General features: G+C 35.5%; 6 protein-coding genes across 9 annotated transcripts; 4 read left to right on the top strand and 2 right to left on the bottom strand.

Annotated features, from left to right (window-relative positions):
• The first annotated feature begins 4,982 nt into the window (after positions 1-4,982).
• Positions 4,983-8,006, top strand: LOC114874397 (putative uncharacterized protein DDB_G0282133). Its single transcript, XM_029183630.2, has 4 exons — positions 4,983-7,205; positions 7,287-7,397; positions 7,470-7,620; positions 7,734-8,006. The coding sequence occupies exons 1-4, from the start codon at positions 5,289-5,291 to the stop codon at positions 7,811-7,813; spliced, it is 2,259 nt and encodes a 752-aa protein (XP_029039463.2). The 5' UTR covers positions 4,983-5,288; the 3' UTR covers positions 7,814-8,006.
• Positions 8,007-8,171: 165 nt separating this feature from the next.
• On the top strand, positions 8,172-9,558 carry LOC114874400 (protein lifeguard 4-like). Its single transcript, XM_029183634.2, has 5 exons — positions 8,172-8,519; positions 8,621-8,729; positions 8,804-8,909; positions 8,989-9,140; positions 9,230-9,558. The coding sequence occupies exons 1-5, from the start codon at positions 8,387-8,389 to the stop codon at positions 9,477-9,479; spliced, it is 750 nt and encodes a 249-aa protein (XP_029039467.1). The 5' UTR covers positions 8,172-8,386; the 3' UTR covers positions 9,480-9,558.
• Positions 9,559-9,646: 88 nt separating this feature from the next.
• Positions 9,647-16,236, bottom strand: LOC114874402 (60S ribosomal protein L26). Its single transcript, XM_029183637.2, has 7 exons — positions 16,144-16,236; positions 15,955-16,042; positions 15,653-15,750; positions 10,816-10,902; positions 10,366-10,550; positions 10,098-10,238; positions 9,647-9,837 (listed from the first exon to the last, which is right to left on the bottom strand). Exons 5-7 carry the CDS (start codon positions 10,531-10,533, stop codon positions 9,700-9,702), a joined length of 447 nt encoding a protein of 148 aa, XP_029039470.1. The 5' UTR covers positions 10,534-10,550; positions 10,816-10,902; positions 15,653-15,750; positions 15,955-16,042; positions 16,144-16,236; the 3' UTR covers positions 9,647-9,699.
• LOC114874399 lies at positions 11,209-15,640 on the top strand. 3 transcript variants are annotated; one of them, XM_029183632.2, is made up of 4 exons: positions 11,209-11,440; positions 12,028-12,342; positions 13,282-13,556; positions 13,619-15,640. In XM_029183632.2, the coding sequence occupies exons 2-4, from the start codon at positions 12,260-12,262 to the stop codon at positions 14,206-14,208; spliced, it is 948 nt and encodes a 315-aa protein (XP_029039465.1). In that variant the 5' UTR covers positions 11,209-11,440; positions 12,028-12,259; the 3' UTR covers positions 14,209-15,640. The 3 variants fall into 3 exon arrangements, with proteins under 3 accessions (XP_029039465.1, XP_029039464.1, XP_029039466.1); XM_029183631.2 differs by having other exon boundaries at positions 11,209-11,535; XM_029183633.2 differs by having other exon boundaries at positions 11,218-11,324.
• Positions 16,237-16,339: 103 nt separating the features above from the next.
• LOC114874401 (pupal cuticle protein C1B-like) lies at positions 16,340-18,082 on the top strand. 2 transcript variants are annotated; one of them, XM_029183636.1, is made up of 4 exons: positions 16,340-16,534; positions 16,614-16,655; positions 16,921-17,104; positions 17,740-18,082. In XM_029183636.1, the coding sequence occupies exons 1-4, from the start codon at positions 16,391-16,393 to the stop codon at positions 17,889-17,891; spliced, it is 522 nt and encodes a 173-aa protein (XP_029039469.1). In that variant the 5' UTR covers positions 16,340-16,390; the 3' UTR covers positions 17,892-18,082. The 2 variants fall into 2 exon arrangements, with proteins under 2 accessions (XP_029039469.1, XP_029039468.1); XM_029183635.1 differs by having other exon boundaries at positions 16,921-17,263.
• A 255-nt stretch (positions 18,083-18,337) lies between these two features.
• Positions 18,338-18,927, bottom strand: LOC114874406 (pupal cuticle protein C1B-like). Its single transcript, XM_029183642.1, has 3 exons — positions 18,916-18,927; positions 18,543-18,811; positions 18,338-18,473 (listed from the first exon to the last, which is right to left on the bottom strand). The coding sequence occupies exons 1-3, from the start codon at positions 18,925-18,927 to the stop codon at positions 18,338-18,340; spliced, it is 417 nt and encodes a 138-aa protein (XP_029039475.1).
• Positions 18,928-19,787: the final 860 nt, after the last annotated feature.

Raw genomic sequence — 19,787 nt, 5'->3', positions numbered from 1 at the left:
ACAAAAGGACTACAGTTTAGAATATGGTAACATATTTGCATATGCTCCGTATTCTAAAGCTGCGCCTGCAAAGGCCTAGTAATGCATGGGTATATCTCCCAGAGATGGTGTTCACGGTCTTATGCCGCGGAATCCTTGTAACTAATTTGATTAATTAAATAATACATAGGATTGAGATTAAAAACCAAAAGGATTCCCACCGAATACTAGTCAGTGCATCGTCATATTTACTCTCGCGTCGGAAATTTCTCGCAACACTAATTTAATAAAGGCAAAACTCTAATAAAAAGGAATTTAATGTCAAAATTGAATTTGATACTTTATTAAAAGCAAAATGACTAATTAAAAATTCTTTCCAATGAAAAAAGAATATATTGTGAAAATTAATAAAAAATTAAAACATCCTCGGGCGAGTCCCTCCTCAGAGTAAATTTTCAAGAATACGCAAAATTTGTTGAAATAGATCACTCTGATTTGGAAATCTACCCGTCACGAATTGTCTTCTTGCACATAAATTGATCATTTTTACATGAAAGCATAACTAAGTTAAACTTCGCTATAGAGAGAATTGAACTTTACTACTCGTAAAAAATTCTCAAATTCTATTTGAATTTTCAATGTACAAAATGTAATGAAATCAATGTAAAATCATAATTAGTATGTATATCCAATATACATATTATATTACCAATATTATATCAATTTGAATCTTTACAATAACTAAATCAGATGGTATCTGACTTCTTCGTTAAAGAAAAACTAAATAAAATTGTTTCTGTATTACAATATTTCATATTCCACGTTTTGTTATAAAATCGTATCATGAACATTTTAAAGCATTCATATATTTTATAAATTTCTATTGGAATATGTGGAATAGATATAATGTTTAAACGCGAAGTGCAAGAAGACCTAGCCTGAACTAAATAAAATGAAATACAATAAAAATGTAACTACTCATGAGTATAATCATACCCATGGTCACTGTGCTAGCCAACTACATATACAACTAGTAGCCCGTGTCGATTCGGACCATTCGTCCTACGACATGATTGGGCACCAGAGGAACCATAAAACATGCGACTCACCGTTCGCAGATATACTCTTCTTCCGACAGTCAAGTAGGAGGATGGACAACACCAGGTAGGAGGCTGCCTTGTAGGAGAAGATTCATCTGTAACAAAAAAAGAAGAATTACGGTTAATTTTGAAAATTATCAATTTTTATTCTAATAAAATTATATATGAAATTGAATTTTATAAAATATTAGCAATTAAAAAGAAATCTCAATTATCAAGTGTTGAAATTGAAAATTATTCTATTTTAATAAAAAGCAATTAGTGACGTACCAAGACGGAAGTCGTGAAGAAAGCCATCATCAGGATATCCAGGAACTCGGCAAAATCAAAAAATTCATCTGTAACAAAACAAAAAAGAATTACGGTTAATTTTGCAAATTATCAATTTTTATTCTAATAAAATTATATATGAAATTGAATTGTATAAAATATTAGCAACTAAAAAGAACTCTCAATTATCAAGTGTCGAAATTATAAATTATTCTATTTGAATTAAAATTAATTAAATAAAGTAATAAGATACTTACACTCTTTCCTTATGGAGCAACGCCCAAGACTCCTCTTCAGTGGTGCTCTGACTCTAATTCCGGATATATCGAGCAATTAAAAAAAAATTAAAAATAAAAATAGTAACGCGACCGTGAATAAATTCCGGCGAACAATTATAGAGATTCTACTTTCACGATGGAAAGAGCCGCGATGCTCTAGAAAATATTTTATAATACGCAGCAAACACTGACTCTACTTTCGAGTGATTCCTAACTGTACAAACGCAACTCTATTCAGGGCCAGTTCACCCTTGAAAAAATCAAAACATTGGAAATATGTTCGTACAAACACTGACTCTACCGACCGCATTGCGCGCGGCCACAACAATTCCTGGAAGAAAAGATTAGTGAGGAGGTTGGGGATGGGTGGAAATATACAAAACAAAACAAACATTCTTCTTATTGAGCTTTCGTTATGGAAATACTGTTATGTGTAAATGGAAATATCAGGGTTCATGAAATATTTTCAACGAACACGAATATTATTCAAGTTGAATATTGATCCTAGATTACATCCTAATAATGAAATGTTTTAAATACTTGTTGATAATTATTTCAATGAATATTACAAGAATAGAAAATCATTATTAAATAAATATAATAAACCATTTTATTAAAATAGGGGATTTCTGTTGTTAAAATTGTAAGCATACCAAAAATTGTTGGAAATTCTATTATGTCGTGATTTATAAATTGTCTAAATTCTTTTCAATAAACAAAGTCCAATGATTAATCATGCTTAAACAGCATGTGATTTAATAAAGTGATTCTATTTTAATTTAAACTTGCATCGAAAGCTGGATATTATAATATAATTACTACGATTTGACAAAAATAGATTGTTTAAAATAATTAATAATTGCAGAAGAAAAGCAGTCATTTGCAGTAGAATACGAATTATTTCAATTTTGTTCTAATTTAAAACAAATGTATTAAAATATTAAACGAAATTATATAATAAAATGAAAAATTAATTATTCTTTTTCTATGAATTAATTAAAGAAAAAAAATGTCTCTAATCTTTTCTTTCTTGACTTTGGTAGCAGGTAATTATCAAAAATGCTTACAATTAACAACGACTCAATAAAAAACAAGTAATAATAAATGTTAACAATTGATTAGAATAAATTAAAACAATAAATTTTTACGAAATTCTATTTCAATCCCATATCAGGTGTCATGGCGTCCTTTCAATATCCATCAAATATCTGTAACAAATAAAAAATACGAATTTATGTAAATAAAATTTAATCAACAACAATAAAATTATTACTAATAAACGATTGACCTATAATTTATGCAAAATATTTTAATAGGTAGAATGCGCACCTACTATTTATGCGGAAGGATGCTCTCAACACGTCTTATCACTTCGACGTTCGCGAGAGAAATGGCGAGACCGTCCTTCCTGCCGAAGACCGATCAGCACCGTTCGGTATTATTCGGTAATGTTCGTCCCCAGCCAAACCGAAGCCGGTAGACGAACAGATCTCATAATATTACGATGCTCAAGAGAGAACGTTATTAAATATCAAACAGTAAATTGTGTGAAACAGTATTAAAAACGTTCAATATTGGTTACGAAATTAACGATATAAAAGGGAAAGTAATTCAGATTCTGCTGTTCCAACCTCATTATGAAATCGCGACAAGAGCACAAATTTTCAACTCTTGTATTTTTGAAGAAAATGCCGAATTAATGTCAAAGATCAAGAATCTAGACTTCTCTTTGATATTCTTTTCTGTTTTTTGTACTTTTAACACCAGATCGACAATTTAATTTAATATTTGAAGATAATTTAATCTTACCTGTTGCAGACACGTGAAAGATGAACGAAGCTTCGAAGAGGACTGATGCACTGCGCCACACTCCGCGCACCTCACCCTTCAACGATGAATCTGATTGGTCGAAATGGAAGGACTCCATAATGGAATGACCAATCACAGGCATTGGTAGAAACTTCGAATTGCTTCGAAACTTTAACACTAAAAGAACGGGAAGAGTCGTTGAAAATTATCAACGCCATATTGAAATAAGATCAAGATTACTTTTTTTAACCTAGAGCACCAAAATATAGGAAAGAAAGTAGAAAAAACATGACATATTAATGATTTTTAATAAATTATCGTCATAAAAGCAGAATGGATGAAGAAAATATTATTTTAATTCATATCTATATCGCCAGAATAGAGTATAAATTTTCAACTTACACATTTCTGAAGGCAATGTGGAATTGTCAAAAATCATAACGCCGGTCCTCTTCAACTTTATCTTCCGGTCTTTGTACTTCTGATACCTAATACACAATTTAATATGATACTTTAATACTATTTAATGTCACTTTGTTACAACCCGTACACCCACGACGAAGTTGCGGAAGGAAGTGACTAAGAAATATTTAATAACATATTAGTTCACATATATACAGCGACATTTATATACAATGTACCAACAAACATAATAAGAGTAGACGAAACATGAATATATCAAGGAAAATGCTGATTCAAATTAGAAAATAGTATATCCATCATTGTGGGTGAGGATTTTAACTCACGATTGGATAACCTCAATTAAATTGAAAAAGCTATATCGTTTTTCAGAGTTTGAAACAATAAATTATGAAAACAAAGTAGGAAATTATCGATACAGAGAAGAAATAATTAAGACAATACTACGTTCATTCGAATCTGAATTCGCAACAAGAATATGAAATTTTAGCTTACACATTTCTGAACACAATGTGGAATTGATGCCAGAAATAATGAATCTAGACTTCTCTCCAAGTTTTTCTTCCGTTTTTCATGCTTCTTATATCATGAATACAATTTAATATAATATTTTAATATTATTTATGTTACTTTGTTACAGACGCGTGCACTTACGACGGTTGAGGAAGGAAGTGACGTATGAGCAGTATGAGGTAGAAACGTTCACATAATAAATACCAAAGAAAAAACTAAATAATGTATTTTTATAGCTTTTTTATAATACCCATCCTGCTTTAAGCTTTAGCTATTTCTAATTAACTAATGAATAAAGAGAATATTGAAGTTCATAAATTCTTGTATATACTAATTTGGATGTCTTTTACAGATTTCTATTCTTTTGTAAAAGTTAGCCGCATGGTGCAGCACCATACTGAGCACAAGCAAAACCCTGGGTGTGAACTCTCTTTGTTCATTCCCCTCTTCAATACCAAAATTGCTATAAAATATTTCGCTGCTTCCATTATTCTTTTTATTTTACTTTTATCCTTTTACTCCCTTCGCTTTTTGTGATTTACATCATTATTTACAGGTACATAAGTACCTCTACCTACCTGGAAACTAGACCTAATGTTATCATGTCCCCTAGTGGGGATGCCTTCGCTTATGGGTGCTTATGGCTTATGGCGCTATTTTCTTTGATTTGATCGTTAGATCTAGATCACGCAAGATGAAATATACAAATGAACGAACACAGATTTTTTGTTATGGTGAATTTTGTAATAACGTTCGTCTAAATTGGTTATGAATGATTTCGGCTTCACTACTAGCGAAATTATAAATACCTATTTATAATTTAAGTATTTTGTAAGAAGCTTTTTGTTGAATGTGACAAACAGGTTAGTTAATCATTTTGAAATCAGTCTAAAGATAAAATAAAATCAATCTTACTCAAATGAAGTCTAGTGCAATAGGTTGGAAAATAATACCAAATGCTGTTGCAAGCAGAATGATAGATTTCTCTTTAGTACATAAATTGGTACCATCTAAGAAAATATATCGTAGATGTAAGGCTATGAATATGGTACTTAGACGACGTCGCTTGAAAACTTATAGTAGATATGTTAAACTGAAAACTGCTATTCTTCGAAAATTGCCAGATGATGACGAAACAGACGTCAGTGATTATTTCAGTGATAATGATTATAGTACTTTGTATAATTCCGCTTTATCTTTGAAAAAATATAAACAAACTCAGAAGAAAAATCAAGATTATTTTCGTAAAAGAAAGCTTGAAACTGATGAAAATGACATTGTACATCATACAACAAACAAAAAAGCTGTAACACAAAAAGTAGAAAGTGACGATCCTGAAGGTACAAACTTAGGCTGGCAAGAAGTTAAGAAGAAAAGGAAAAACAGTTTAAATGACATCAATGAAAACATTTCGCATACAAGCCCAATTGAAACTCAAAGACTAGCTGCTCATAAAGATGTTGAAACTAGTTTAAAAACAGCCAGTACTAATGAAAATTCTATAATTTCTCTTAAAAAAAGTTCTTTGATCCATCAGTCAGATGGAAATCACCATTGTGAAACATTTAATATCCCTGAAATACAGGCAGTGGAAGGGATTAAAAAGAATTTGACACCTCTATTAGATGATATCGGTGAAACAAAGAATGAAATGAGTAACTCTTCTGCAAATATAAAAGTATGCCTGAATGAAAATCATTCTAATTCATCTGAGAGGAATGCAAATGACCAGGAAACACCTGTAGATAAAGATAAAAATAATCAAATTTTAAATATTCAACCTTTGCCTCATGGTAACGTAAATCAACCAAAAGATTCAGGGATTGAAGAAGATACAGAAGAAGAAGTTTTGGAAAATAAATCTAAGAATCCCAGGGAAAATGGAGATAAAGTACATGAAATAGTAGAGAATATACAAACAACATCTTCCACTTTGAATCAAAGAAACAATTCTATCATGCAGATAGGTTCACCAAATTCTGATAATTATTTATCATTTGATAATCACAATATAGCAAGTAACATAGATTCTAGAGATATGAAAATGTTACTTAATAAAGATAAGCCACAACCTATAGTCACTTGTATGGAAATTGTTAACAAAAAGTATAAAATAATATCACATGACACATCGTTAGCCAATAATTGTCCAAGTCCAGAATTAAGTTTAAACGACTTTGATAATACAGAGATGCTTAGAACACAAGAAATGGTACAAGATACAGAAGATAGCGTCTCACCTTCGGTAAACAAACGTTTACAACAATTAAGAAGATTAAATTTAACTGTGGAAAGCGAGTCCGATCTCAGCGACGATGATAACATATCCTGTAGCACTAAAAATATGATGGATGATTTACTTAGACGTTCTACAGAATCTCTTGATACGTCAGATAGTGAAGATAAATCTGTTGAGCTAACAAAGTTAATTCAGTTGGATAAGCAATTGCAGAAGAATAAAAGTTTCAGAATAGAAGATTGCCAAAAAGAAAACACTGTACAATCAGTTACGAATAGTGAAAAACACATGAAAAGTAAAACACACAAAAACAGGGGAAAAAGCAAAGATGAAGAACCTGAACAATTATTACGGTTTAGAGCATTGAATGAAAATTCATACAAGTCCAAATCTAAATGTTCGATTAAAGATGATTTGAATGCAAAAGAAGTACATTGTCAAAGCAGTTTATCAAAGTGTGTAGAACCAATTACCACTCGTTCTGATCACAAAGACCACAATGAAATGGAGAAATTCAATGACGAGAATCAACCGATTGGAAACGTAACGCAAGTTTTGAATGAGGAGAAAACAACATCAGGCGCTAGGCCAAGCAATGTACAAATAAAAATTTTATTTTCAATTTTTATATACAGCATTGTATGTTTTCTAATGCTTTCTCATCTTTTTCTTTCACAGTTACAACAATTGATAAATCAGGATGGTTTAATTCATCAAACAATGATACCCTCCTTTAGATTTAAAGACATCCACGAAGATGACATCTTTATTTTAGACATTCCATCTGTGGTATGTTATGTACAGAATATTATATTAATATGAAATACTGAAAAACATAATGTTGTATCTCATTACATATAGGCATTTGAAAAGCATTTATTAGGAAAGAAAATGATTTTAACTGGAAACAAGTTAAAACTTGGGAATCAAAAGTATAAGATTGAATATAAAGATGTAGGCAATATTTCTTGTATTTTTGGCAGAAGAAAATCTCATAAACCATACGAAATAGGTATGAAATAAATTGATAAATACTATTTCTTTTCTTTTTTTTAAATTTATATTATGCAGACACAGTTGTTGATCTTTATACTTTATTCATTTAGTAATTTATTTTTTATCTAGTTAACATTAAACCTGAAGCAAGAATCATAACACGTGAAAAAATGAATGCACATGCGCATAACAAAAATTACATCGATTAGAAGGATTTTTAATTTTGTATACATTTAAACATTAAAAATATTAATGAGTAAAATAAATTAACATATAGTTATTATAATAAAAGAATAAATTACCTCAGGGACAACAGCGTTGTATTTTTGGAAAAAAATGCGATCTCGATATTGAATTAAGATAAGGTAAGATAAGGTAACTTCAGCAAAAAGTGATATTGAAATAGAAAATAAAATACGATTTAAGAAAACACGATACAATAACATAATAGAATAAATATTGTACAAAAACAGTGACGATAAAATTAAAATTGGGTCAGTGTCTCTTATGCCGCATCCACATCCTCATCGATCTATGTGCATGCACCTGACACTGACGGTGACATAAACATATGTTCAAGTATCACGTAGATTTCGTTGTAACACGTTAATAAACATTAACCCGTATTTTTAAACTGTCACATCTCAATCTTGTTTAAAAAATAAAATTGTCAGATAACACTGTTCTGTTTGTGGTTTAATATACAGTTACAATCTTGTGGAATACTTCGAAAAATAATCAGTATTTAAAAATTATTTGACAACAGTCATTAGCAGGAAATAATGGCTGTGGAATCTGTGAAATTGATTAACGAAGATGTTGAGAGTGGCGGAAAGGAAACGGATGAAAATGACATCGAACATGACTTTACCTACAATAACAATGTTCATAATGCCACTATTAATATACGATTAGGTAATTACATTTATTTTACCTGAGGAGCAATTAATCTACAATAAAGCGAACTTAAAGTCGTTTAATTCTTTATTCTTATTTGTGGTTTATTACTACTATAGGTTTCCTTCGAAAGGTATATGGTTTACTGAGCGTTCAACTTTTAATAACAGTATTAATAGGTACAGTATTTATGGCATTTGATCCATTAAAGCTCTTCGTTCAAGAGAAGTAAGCATATCATAATGAATTTTTACATGAACATAAGAAAATCATTATTGAAAAAATGTGTTATATGATTTTAGTTCCTGGACATTACTTGTATCATTTATGGGGACTATGGTTACTTTATTTGCTCTATATGTAAAAAGAAAAGATCATCCAGCCAACTTAGTATTGTTGACATTATTTGTGAGTATTCAAATTATTCTTGTTTAATATTTGTGATTTTAATTAAAAAAGTATTAATTGATTTACGTATGATTATTAGACACTGATGCAGGCTTACACCATTGCTATAGTAGTATCGATGTTCGATGTTACTACGGTTTTGGAAGCTTTGTTTATGACACTGACAGTGACGATAGGATTAACTATTTACACGTTTCAAAGCAAACGTGATTTGTCCGTTTCAAGTTCCGGGTATGTTTCTATTTGTATATTTCTTTCTCCTAGACTTATTTATAAAAATTTAAAGAATCTACACTATGTTTTTATGTATGTATTTACAGATTATTTATCGGTCTTTGGATTTTATTACTTGGTGGTTTGATACAAATATTTCTTCAAAGCACTATAATGGAACTGATGTTGGGTATCGGCGGAGCGGCGTTGATGTCAATGTTCATAATTTTCGATACTCGTCTGATAATGCATACACTGTCTCCGGAAGAATATATTTTGGCCACTATCAATATTTACCTTGATATTGTTAATCTGTTTCTTTATATTTTGAGAATTTTCGCAGCTTCGAAACAGTAGAGGCCGTATTTGTATGCACGTATGTCTATATCCTGTTAAATGTGACTTTACTTTCCTAAATAAAAAATTTTTATTTAAATTTGAAGATACTTTAAAAGTACAGAATACCTTTTAACATCACGGCTGTTCCAATATCATATTATTAATAAATATCAGGAACAAATAAATTCCAATTTTAATATTTTTATTTTCGAACATATAAACGAAGTATAGCTTAAGTTTACGAAGTTTCCATGGCGGCAGTCGAATCCTCTGTATATTTTCCCTTATCCTTGCCCTGCGCTGCAAGTCTGCCTTTACTCCTTCTATCTATGATCTTCTTGCGATCTTTATCCATCTTTAACTTTACAATAACTGTCTGCAAATAATAAGAAAGTTTGAATTTAATAAGGATCAACGTTTACTATTCGAAAAAACGACATATAATGAATATAAAATCAGTGCCAAACTCTCTGCAGTAAAAAGACTAAGCAAAACAACATCATCAATACGTAAGAGAACCTTATGTATCGATGTCATCATTATGCTATAAGTCTGATTCTATGTGAATGGTTTAGTTCATCATTTATTAAAATGACGTTATTACTTTTGTATAGAAAAAAAAGAATTGTTAATTACCTTGGATGGATCAATACCAACATATACATTAGCACTATTAGCCTTTTCTCGTTGAATTCTTTCTATGTATATAACAAACTTTTTCCTATACACTTGGACAACCTTGCCCACCTGTTGACCTTTGTAGTGACCACGTACAACCTGTTAAAATAACAAGACAAATATTTAAGATGCACAAAAACAATAGAAATCAAATAGTTTATTGTCGAATAATGTTTCGATAATTAAACAATTTATTCAATTATCTAATAAAGTCGAGACATATTACCTGTACTTCGTCATCCTTTCGAATAGGCATAGTTCGAACATTGTATTTTTGTCGAAGTTCTTTTGAAAGAGGAGCTGACATAAGCCTTCTACGAATATGAGAAGGCGCTGTAAAGTGCCTCTTTCGATTTTTTCTGCGCGACGAAGAGACGAGTGGATTGAACTTCATCTTTGCTGGGAGGATACCTGAAAACAAAAGATTACTGTTTGAACAACAATTACAAATTTTAACAGATGCCTCCAATATCACGTGGTTTCCAAAACGTTGATAGTAACTAGGGTTACTTCGCGATACAAAATGTATATACGATTTGCACGGTTTCTCGAAGAGGAAGTAAATCTCTGTAGCCGTGTGTTAAGAAATATGTATCACAATTCTTGTAGAAACTTATAACGTTGAAACTGTCTATTTCAGTTCGATTGAAACCGATTTTGCATTCAACGGACTCACCGTTTGCGGTTCTATTTCGTGACCTCCACCGGAAGAAAGGCCGTCGTCCCACCAGCGCCGGAAACCGCCGGGACGGACGGGAAACATCTGAATGTAATTTCAGTACAGAACAATTTAATAAATCGCTCCGATTGGTTGTATGTACTCATAAAAAATTGATAATTTAGTTCAGTTTAGTTTAGTATTTTTCCTCAATTTCGACAGAATAGGATGCGTTCCGCATGTTGATAATTGATAATTTATGAGTTTATTCATTTGCAAATGCATTTGGCAATAAAGTAGCTATCTTGTATGTATGTAGGCACAAAGGATAGACAAGAATGACGAGGATAAGCATAATTTTTATCGAATACAAGTGTCACCCTAGTTTCTTTCTTATTTTCCCTATGTTGTTCTAGTTCTTTTTAATTTTCCCGTAGGCAGGAAATTTAGAAGAGGTGTTGTTCGTTTCTCTGACACAAAACGACGTAATGTAGTAGATCGGAAATTTGTGTCGTCCATAGTAAATGGTAGGTGGTTGTGTCGTTTCGAAGTCACGGTATTACCATTTCCAAGGTCTTGTGAAAATATCGCAGTTATGGGGCTATTAATTGCGCGAAAATATTCGACGTATCGTAAAGATGGAGTGAGTAAATAATTAATCGATACACGTATTGTCCTTTTTAAAGAAGCTAGTGTTATTGTTTATGTTTCGATTGTGAAATTTAAACAACGCAATATGTAAGTATATTAGAATTTACTTGATAGGATTCTCAAAATAGTTGTTTTTTGTCGAAGCTATTTGTAACGCGAGATTAAATTATAATTTAACGATTGATAGGAACATAAGTACTTTGTACAGCTTTACTCTTTTTTGTTGTTGTTGTTTGGATGTTGTTTGATCATTTTTTATACATATTTACATGTACGATTTATCGCCGACAACGAACAAACATATTAATAAAAATTTCTTGTCGACAAGGAACAACAAAAGCTGGTTGTTAAGATCAATAACTTCGAGGAAGAAGGAAAAATCTCCGAAAATACGTATTACACAGGGAATATAATCCGGAATACAATGTAGAGGATTTGAAACTCGAACGAAAATCGTGTTTTTTTCCTCGTTTGAATTACACAGATCGCGTATTGTTAGGAAAATTAATGAAATCAGTTCCATATATAATACATAAATGTGCACACTTGTCAACCTATCACGTTTTGTTGTTGTTTCAGGTCAGTAGAAGAACGTGCAGGTCGGTCTCCTAGGAAACGATTTCATTCCGGTCGATAGATTTTTGAACGGAGCAACAACGATTTTTGGATAATTTTATTGACAATATTTCAACGTAATGCCTGGAAGTGTGATTTAGTTGAAGAAACAAGAAAAACCGAAAGGAAGAACAGGTGTTTGGCTGTTGTCATCGAACAGAACACAAACGAAAATAAACATTTGCAAAAACGTAATATGGGCTCCACGAGACAGCAAGATAGATTACTCAGCGGTGGAATATCTTTGCCGCAATGGATGAAAGGAAGAGCTGACAACAGGTGTGTGTGTTACACCACGAATTTTCCTCAACGTTCAAGGATAATCTGTAAAATTTCAATTTGTATCATTGCTTTTTGGTTTATCACGTTTTAACATTTTAACATAGCAAGATTCTCCACTGAGAGAATAAAATCAACATCAACCGATTGCCAACGACGAGGGACAATCCTTCTAATTGACGGAGAAAATTTTACGTTCGTACAAACAATGAATATCATGAAAGTCTTTAGAAGCAGAAGAGAATTAAATACGTTATACCGTTTAATAACTCCTTTTTCTCCTTGTTTGTTTGCTTATTTTTATTCGGGATATAACGAAGAATGTATCTATATGTTTATTTAATATACTTATAGAAAAAGTATTTATAGGCGAAATTTGGCCAATGCGAATAGCGAGTTCGCGTGGCATGGGCATTGTGCCCGCTATTCTTAGAAACATGACTCTGTTGACGAGTGCGCTCGTTCGTGATTCTGGTGCGGTGCAGTCTTTGTATCGTCGTTTCACCATAATTGCAACCTATCGGTTGATCAGTTAGTCCATTCGGCACACTTCTACCAACGTGTTTTCGTTTACGTAAATCAACACGTGTGCCCAGAAACGCGTTTTTGGCTGGCTGGCCGAGTATCTTCACGAACGTGAAGATGATCCATGGAACTATGCACCGCCACAGAAGAGTACGTGCCGTCACGAAGAAATCTGTCAACAAGCATTAATCGAAAGATATTGGTCGGTAAATGGATCAACTATAATAATACAGTTAGGAAAGTTGTGTAACTTTTGGGTAGCATAGATATTCTAGATATACAGATGTATCATGTGAATCATGTGATCGGTGTATTTTTCATTTCGTAACAAACTGCGATGAGCTGTGGGTACCTTTAATTACTTTTTTTCATCGGATTATTTTAACTTTTCTCCTTTTCCTCTGCTTTTTACAGATTCGATTTCGACGAGAGTACATTTAGCCCGCCATCTCACGACGATAGCTTTTTCTACATACGGTATCCAAAGACACAGAATCGGTTGGGTGGTTCGGAAGAATCTCGATCGATCGACGAGGTTCTCGCCGGACAAGCCGTCGCTTCATCGACGGCTCCTGTAACCGCAGAGAAAGATACACTTGTTGCCGAACCGAAGAAGAGTCAAGAAATCGATTTTAGCAAGCATCCTATAGCGTGTCAACCATTTGTACCATCTTCGACAACGAATAAAGGTAAGAATCAAGGGTCGTGTTACGTATATCGTCTACTACCTATTTATTCGATGACATTTCAGACAGCGAGATCAGGTATGCGAAGAGTTTGTTGACTGAAAACGTCAAAGCAAAGTCCCAGGGTATAGACGATGGATTTCACGGCGAACCAGCCCTCTGTGGAAAATCGATCGTTCTTGTAGCCAGTCAGATGATGTCTAATAAATTTCATGAAACATTCACGGCCGAACCGGCCGGAAGTGAACTGAAGAGAGTGAGCAAATCGTTGCCGGTTACACCGATTGCTTCTCCTGCTCAGAGTCCCAACAGTTCGCCGAAGGCCCGTCGTCGCATATCATCCAATCGATATTTCACCGCTTCCTTCCTTCTCGATCGGGAGAAGTATCAAGGGGGTTCGATCTTGGCTTCGATATTAGGACAATCCAGAGAGATTGTTACTGCCAAGATCGAGGAAGAGGATGAGACGAACATGGAAATTCCTATGCCGTCGTCCAGAGCGCTCAGTCGAAAACGATCTATATCCTCGCAGAATCTGACCTACGTTGGAACCGATGAGAAATCAGCCGACAAAGCAACGATTTCTACCAACGCGATGCGAGCAAAACCATCAGAATTAAGAGAAATGAATTTCTGGTCACCGACCTCGATGTAATACGCTATGCTATCTTGTCTTTTACGCTATCACTGATACGTTTATTCATTTCTGCTTGAAATTTGTTCGTCTAATAATAAAGAACAAATTAATAATAATAAATAATAATAACAATAATGATAATTATAACGTTGTATCGCAACAACAATGAATAATAATAATAGTAATAATAAGATTACATAGTTGTTTTACAGTTGTGTAAAATAATAGTTCAATAGATATTTGTTCGTAGTTCTACCGGGTGATCCTCTCGCTAGGGGACACAAAGGAACTGGCGACAATGAATCCCTTGACCGCACCATGAAGACACACAGAGTCGTCTCGGTCCGGATAGGTCCCCGCTGGCACGTGACAATACGGACCTCCTTATGGTGTGGTGAAGGGATCCATTGTCGTCAGTGTTCCTTTGTGTCCCCTAGCGAGAGGATCACCCTGTATAGGTTTATCACGTTTCTGTCAAACAACTGTCACGTTCCTGCGTGTCTAGCCGTACGGGTTGTCCTCGTTAGCGCGCGCTTGTACGAACGCAAGACCCGTACTTTCTTTGGTTCACGGTAGTTAACCAGTTAATACTTAACAGCAATATACATTCGATTAGGTAATGCATATTTGATTATATTAGTTCAATTATTTAAAAACAGCCATGCTTACGAGAAAGAGAGATAAGGAGTGGCGATTTTGATCGCTGTAGCAATAACCAATTGCATTGTTGCCGAATAGAACGATCTGTTTAACGTATCAGAGAATAAAACTAATCTGTTTTTTAGTTAAAGACGGAAGCTAAAAGTTACCTGCTACAAGAAGTACATAGTTCATCACTTTTAGTCAACTATTATTTCGTTTCACTTATTTCTAGCTGGAGTAACGAACAAAAGTAATAAGAAACAACTCTATATACCATATCATGTATGATATAAATATGTAAGGAAGCATTTCGAAGAATGTTGTTCGAGATGTTTACCATGCAGGCGAAAGTATTGTTAATAATATAGTAACGCGGACATTTTGGGAACATCGATATAGCGATGGTGATAATGACCGTGTAACGGTGGTTGTAAGCCGGGTGATTAACAATTAGTATCTGTTGGAGCATTGCCGGTGGCCGTGTTAGTTGTTTGATCGTTAAAAAAAGCAACATCGACTGTCTCGTGGTAACGAAAAATAGGGAAATTATTATTCGGAGACCTCGATATACCCTTGCGCGACATTCCTACACAGCTGGATCATGAAACTGAAAAGGAGAAAGTTGTAACACGATTATAAGGACGGCTAATTTAAATACATCTTATTGTTAGTGAAAACAATTCAATCTACGACAGGCTGTCGATCAGCTACAAAATGCTCCAAGCTATGAACAGTAGAAACTTTCGATTCACATATTGTATGGTATTTTATAGAAAGATAATAAATAAAAGCGATCTTCTACGCAAAATGTTTCACTTACTTTTAATCACTCGAGTTGCCAGCGCATGTTATTCCATGTTCTCCATCTGGTACCACAACGGTGTTGGATATCGGGCAACAAAAATTCATGTTAGTTCACTGGAAGAAAGAAGAAAGAGGAACAGATGAAAAAGCGGTACGATCACTGTGCCTCCGGGCATACTTCTCATTGTCAGAGAAATCTCCGAGTAGTTGGCCATGTTCGTACTGTTACACTTTGCCAATGTCAATTGCGTAACTGTTGTGGGCAACGATAGGCCGATTACGTTCCCATTCACTTTGGTTTAACGTTGTTTCGCTAACCTTCTCTCTTCTGCCTTTTTTTTCTTGCTGTCTGCTTTTCTTTCGACTGGTCTCGTCACAGGTTGAAGCTGAACCAATCTACGTGTCTCTGAAAGCAAATAGTGCAAAGATGTTAGAATTTTTTCACTCGTTCAAAGAGAATCGTATCGTTTCCATCGTGATAATTAGTAATTAATTAGCTAAGCGTACCATGCTCCGTGAACAGTCTGCATTCGCAACATATTCGTTGCGCGATTCTGCACGATACTAACTCGTAATTCTATAAGATGGCTTGATAGCGAGACGTATCGGTTGCGATTCGAGATACTCTTAGATTGGCCAATTGCACGAATATCTATCCGTCTTGTGCACTAATATCCATCGCTATACAACGATAGCAAACGTGCTGCAATCCCGTATAGACGCGAACTGGGTATCGAGTACGCTTCAGTTTCATATGCACTCGTATGCATACATGCATGCATTTTCGCAATATTGGCCGGTTGTAAACCATCTATACAATACGGCTGCCTTTGGTCACTCGGATACTCGATATCAAGTTTTCGGGGAAAAAATGCTTCTATCCGTGTATCCACCAAGGGTAGGTTTACTAGATCTTAGGTATAAATAGGCTGGCACATTAACGATAAGCATTCAATTCATTCGTTGCTTTTGCACAGCAAGGAAAGAAGCAATACTCTACCTGCATCAACATGTTTAGGGTGAGTAAACGCTTGAAAAACATTTGGCTCGTGTTTTTCATTACCTAAGTACCTACATACTAATTTCCTCGCGAATTTTCTTGCAAAGAGTAATAGACGAGACGCTTAAAAGCGAGAAAACCGAAGGAAAATCTCAAAAGGGGGTTGCGCGCGGTCGGGGAATTACTGTTTGCTGAAGGAAAGACAAGCGATTAAACAAAAGGAAAAGGGACAGGAAGAAAATAGAGAATAGAAAATAAAATAATGATCTTTCGTTTTGTTACAGTTCTTGGTAATCTGCGGTTGCTTGCTGGCAGTCGGGCAGGCTGGAGTAATCGGTGGTGGTTTGCTCGCAACCGCGCCTACAGCGCTTGCTGTGCAGCCAGCAGCAGCGGCGGCAGCCCTTCCTTTGAACGCAGCCGCGGTCGCGGTACCAACGATTACAACATCCACCTCTAACTTGATAAGGGGTATCGGTAACTTAGGTGCCATATCGTCCTACTCGAAGAGCATAGATACGCCATTCAGTAGCGTCAGGAAAGCGGACGTGCGCGTTAACAATCCTGGAATCGTGACGGCGACCGCTGTGCCCGCCCCAGTAGTCGCGGTCGCTAATAGCGCTGTTGCAGGTACCTGATAGCTGGGTGCCAATTGACAATTTCTAATATTCCCCTGTAACCTCTGTTTTATCGTTAGGGTACCTACTTTTTTTTCTCATTTTCTTTACACCCACGATGTCAAGACGACGCAACATAAATATGTGCATACGGTCGAGCATCCGATAGATCGGGCGCTTGGCAATCGCTTGCCGACACGCTTCCTCTCTACTCATTAGAACCGATATTATTAGTCCGCTTTTCTTATATTTCATTTTCTTCCTATCATTCCAATTTTGTCACTTTTTCTACTCTTTACACTTTTCTGTTCTTCTTTCTTTTCTTTAGTATCGTTACCGTTCTACTTACTTGTCGTTAAACAATCCGCGTGTCCGTTCAACGCGACACATTTTTTGCATCTGTATCGGTTCTGTTTTCGATCAAACATTTACGACGATCTAAAACGATTCACGTTAATTTATCATAACGTATCGATTACATGTTTTCAGCTCCTGTTGCTACTGCTGCCCTTGCTGCACCTGCCCTGCTCGCCCCTGGACTGGCCACCGCGATCGCCCCGACCATCGCCACCGGCATTGCCGGTCCTTTGGGACTCAATGGATTGGCTTTGAACGGCTTGGGAGCTGTCAAGGTTCTCTAAGGTCCATATGCGAACAAAATTACGTGGGCTGTCGTGAAAGATTCGACGAAAATTCGATTCTTTACCGATGTCGACTGCACCTTCTTAACGTTCTTACCCTCGATAAATTTGCACCGTTTCGGCGCAAACGATCTACATGTCACAGAATGTAATAACGGAGCATCGAATAAACGTAAAATCGTTACGATAAACAGAGTCCTTATTCTATCTATCGTTCGCTGTTTCTGATCCACCGTTGGAATGGAAAAAGGATAGATGGGGCAATTTGGAATTGGAAGCGAAGCGGAGCAATTAACTCGTTTTCGATTCAGTTAGATTTGTTGTATTTAATAAATAAAAATAGAAAATGTATCAGGTATAGAAATACAGGTTGGTTTTCGTGGTGGAAATACATTGTCAAAGGGTTGTTGCATCGTGTCGATCCAAAAGGCGAGATGATAGTCGAATTACCAGGAATAGGAGACACCGATGGGGCTACTGTATGCCATGTGCGAAACAGCAACTGCTGGAGAATATGCGACACCAAGGAGCTGGTTTGGTTGAGCGGCGATTGGGGCTGCGGCTGCCAGAGGTGCTGCGTGGCTAGCATAAGCCAACGGGGCGGCTTGGGCAGCGTAAGCCAACGGGGCGGCGTGGGCAGCGTAAGCCAACGGGGCGGCGTGGGCAGCGTAAGCCAATGGGGCGGTGTGAGCGTAAATTCCTGGATTTGTTACACGAATGTCGGATTTGCTAGAGCTCGAAAACGGTGTGGAGATCGTTTTCGATTGGGTTGCAATCTGTGCCAAATTTCCGGAGCTACGAAGTATGTTGTCCGACGTGGATGTCAAAGCCGCGGTGGTCAAAGTGTATTGTCCAGCGGCGGGCACTGGTGCTAAGATGCCGGCATTGCACAATGCCAAAGCGCAAGCGAGTATTACGATCTGCAAGTAACAAAAAGAAACAAAATTAGAAGAATTTAAAGAGCACAGCTCTACGATTCGATCGGTGCGAATCAAGCTGCCGCTCTTGATCACTTAATGCTTACCTTGGAGAACATAGTGAATCGATGGGATCGGTTTGCTGGCTCGATTGCTCTTGGACAATGTACGAAAGCAAATGCGTGTCGATCGTTTCGTAGCCGAAATCTTATATAGGCCGAAACACTAAGCGAGCGTGATGGACATTCCGCTGAATCAGGTGGGGTACAAGGGCGTGTTTCGAACCGGGGACCGAAAAACTTTCGCCGTAACATCATACACGCAATCGTTTGTCCGCTTTTCTCCGCCACGCCCGATCCCCTTTTCTTTTTTTTTTTTTCTTCCTCCCAACAAAATCGCCAACTTATTCCCTCCGACCTTGGACTAAAAATCCAAAACCGTCGCAACAGCAACTGGTTCGGTTGTGGAAAAAGAACACCACAAGATCCGCGTTTACTCTGTTCTCATGTATCCCCCTCTTGCCAAATTTCTTGGCTGGAGTATACTGATGAAAATGATAACGTACTATTTAACCAGCCGTTGCTCTCGCTTTCGAAATCTTATGTATATGCATACATCCTACGTTTATTTCATCTATATCGTATTTCTAATCGGAAATGGGAAAGTTTTTCAATTTTATACCACTGCGCCGTTTAAAATTGAAAACGCTATGCCAGTCATTTCTTAAAAGTTATCACCAAAGCTAAAAGAACAAAACAATGATCTTCTCTGGTTAATACCTACATATTTATACAGTTAAAATAATATATACGATCTTCGAATTCATATCATCACGCGTTTAAGACAGGAATCTGTTATAAAGGACTTTCGGACGAGTTTATTAACAAATTTTGGGACAAATCGTTTTCTCGAAATATTTTAAAAAGACCGCTACAAAACGGCACCACTGGTGCCATCAAGCGACAAACGAAAGAACTAA

Source organism: Osmia bicornis, chromosome 9 (assembly GCF_907164935.1).
Source record: "Osmia bicornis bicornis chromosome 9, iOsmBic2.1, whole genome shotgun sequence".
NCBI classification, from domain to species: domain Eukaryota; kingdom Metazoa; phylum Arthropoda; class Insecta; order Hymenoptera; family Megachilidae; genus Osmia; species Osmia bicornis.
The sequence above is the reverse complement of the archived record's forward strand: the minus strand, read 5'-3'. Positions and strand labels throughout refer to the sequence as shown.

Coding starts and splice junctions, on each gene's coding strand:
- LOC114874397 (XM_029183630.2), top strand. CDS start 5,289: ATGAAGTCTAGTGCAATAGGTTGGAAAATAATACCAAATGCTGTTGCA. Junction 7,398..7,469: donor TTTTAGACATTCCATCTGTG/GTATGTTATGTA, acceptor CATTACATATAG/GCATTTGAAAAGCATTTATT. Junction 7,621..7,733: donor TCATAAACCATACGAAATAG/GTATGAAATAAA, acceptor TTTTTTATCTAG/TTAACATTAAACCTGAAGCA.
- LOC114874400 (XM_029183634.2), top strand. CDS start 8,387: ATGGCTGTGGAATCTGTGAAATTGATTAACGAAGATGTTGAGAGTGGC. Junction 8,520..8,620: donor CACTATTAATATACGATTAG/GTAATTACATTT, acceptor TTACTACTATAG/GTTTCCTTCGAAAGGTATAT. Junction 8,730..8,803: donor AAGCTCTTCGTTCAAGAGAA/GTAAGCATATCA, acceptor ATATGATTTTAG/TTCCTGGACATTACTTGTAT.
- LOC114874402 (XM_029183637.2), bottom strand. CDS start 10,533: ATGAAGTTCAATCCACTCGTCTCTTCGTCGCGCAGAAAAAATCGAAAG. Junction 10,239..10,365: donor GAAAGGATGACGAAGTACAG/GTAATATGTCTC, acceptor TTATTTTAACAG/GTTGTACGTGGTCACTACAA. Junction 9,838..10,097: donor TTGGTATTGATCCATCCAAG/GTAATTAACAAT, acceptor TATTATTTGCAG/ACAGTTATTGTAAAGTTAAA.
- LOC114874399 (XM_029183632.2), top strand. CDS start 12,260: ATGGGCTCCACGAGACAGCAAGATAGATTACTCAGCGGTGGAATATCT. Junction 12,343..13,281: donor AAAGGAAGAGCTGACAACAG/GTGTGTGTGTTA, acceptor TGCTTTTTACAG/ATTCGATTTCGACGAGAGTA. Junction 13,557..13,618: donor ATCTTCGACAACGAATAAAG/GTAAGAATCAAG, acceptor ATGACATTTCAG/ACAGCGAGATCAGGTATGCG.
- LOC114874401 (XM_029183635.1), top strand. CDS start 16,391: ATGCACTCGTATGCATACATGCATGCATTTTCGCAATATTGGCCGGTT. Junction 16,656..16,920: donor CCTGCATCAACATGTTTAGG/GTGAGTAAACGC, acceptor GTTTTGTTACAG/TTCTTGGTAATCTGCGGTTG. Junction 17,264..17,739: donor CGCTAATAGCGCTGTTGCAG/GTACCTGATAGC, acceptor ACATGTTTTCAG/CTCCTGTTGCTACTGCTGCC.
- LOC114874406 (XM_029183642.1), bottom strand. Junction 18,474..18,542: donor TACGCTGCCCACGCCGCCCC/GTTGGCTTACGC, acceptor GGCTTATGCTAG/CCACGCAGCACCTCTGGCAG.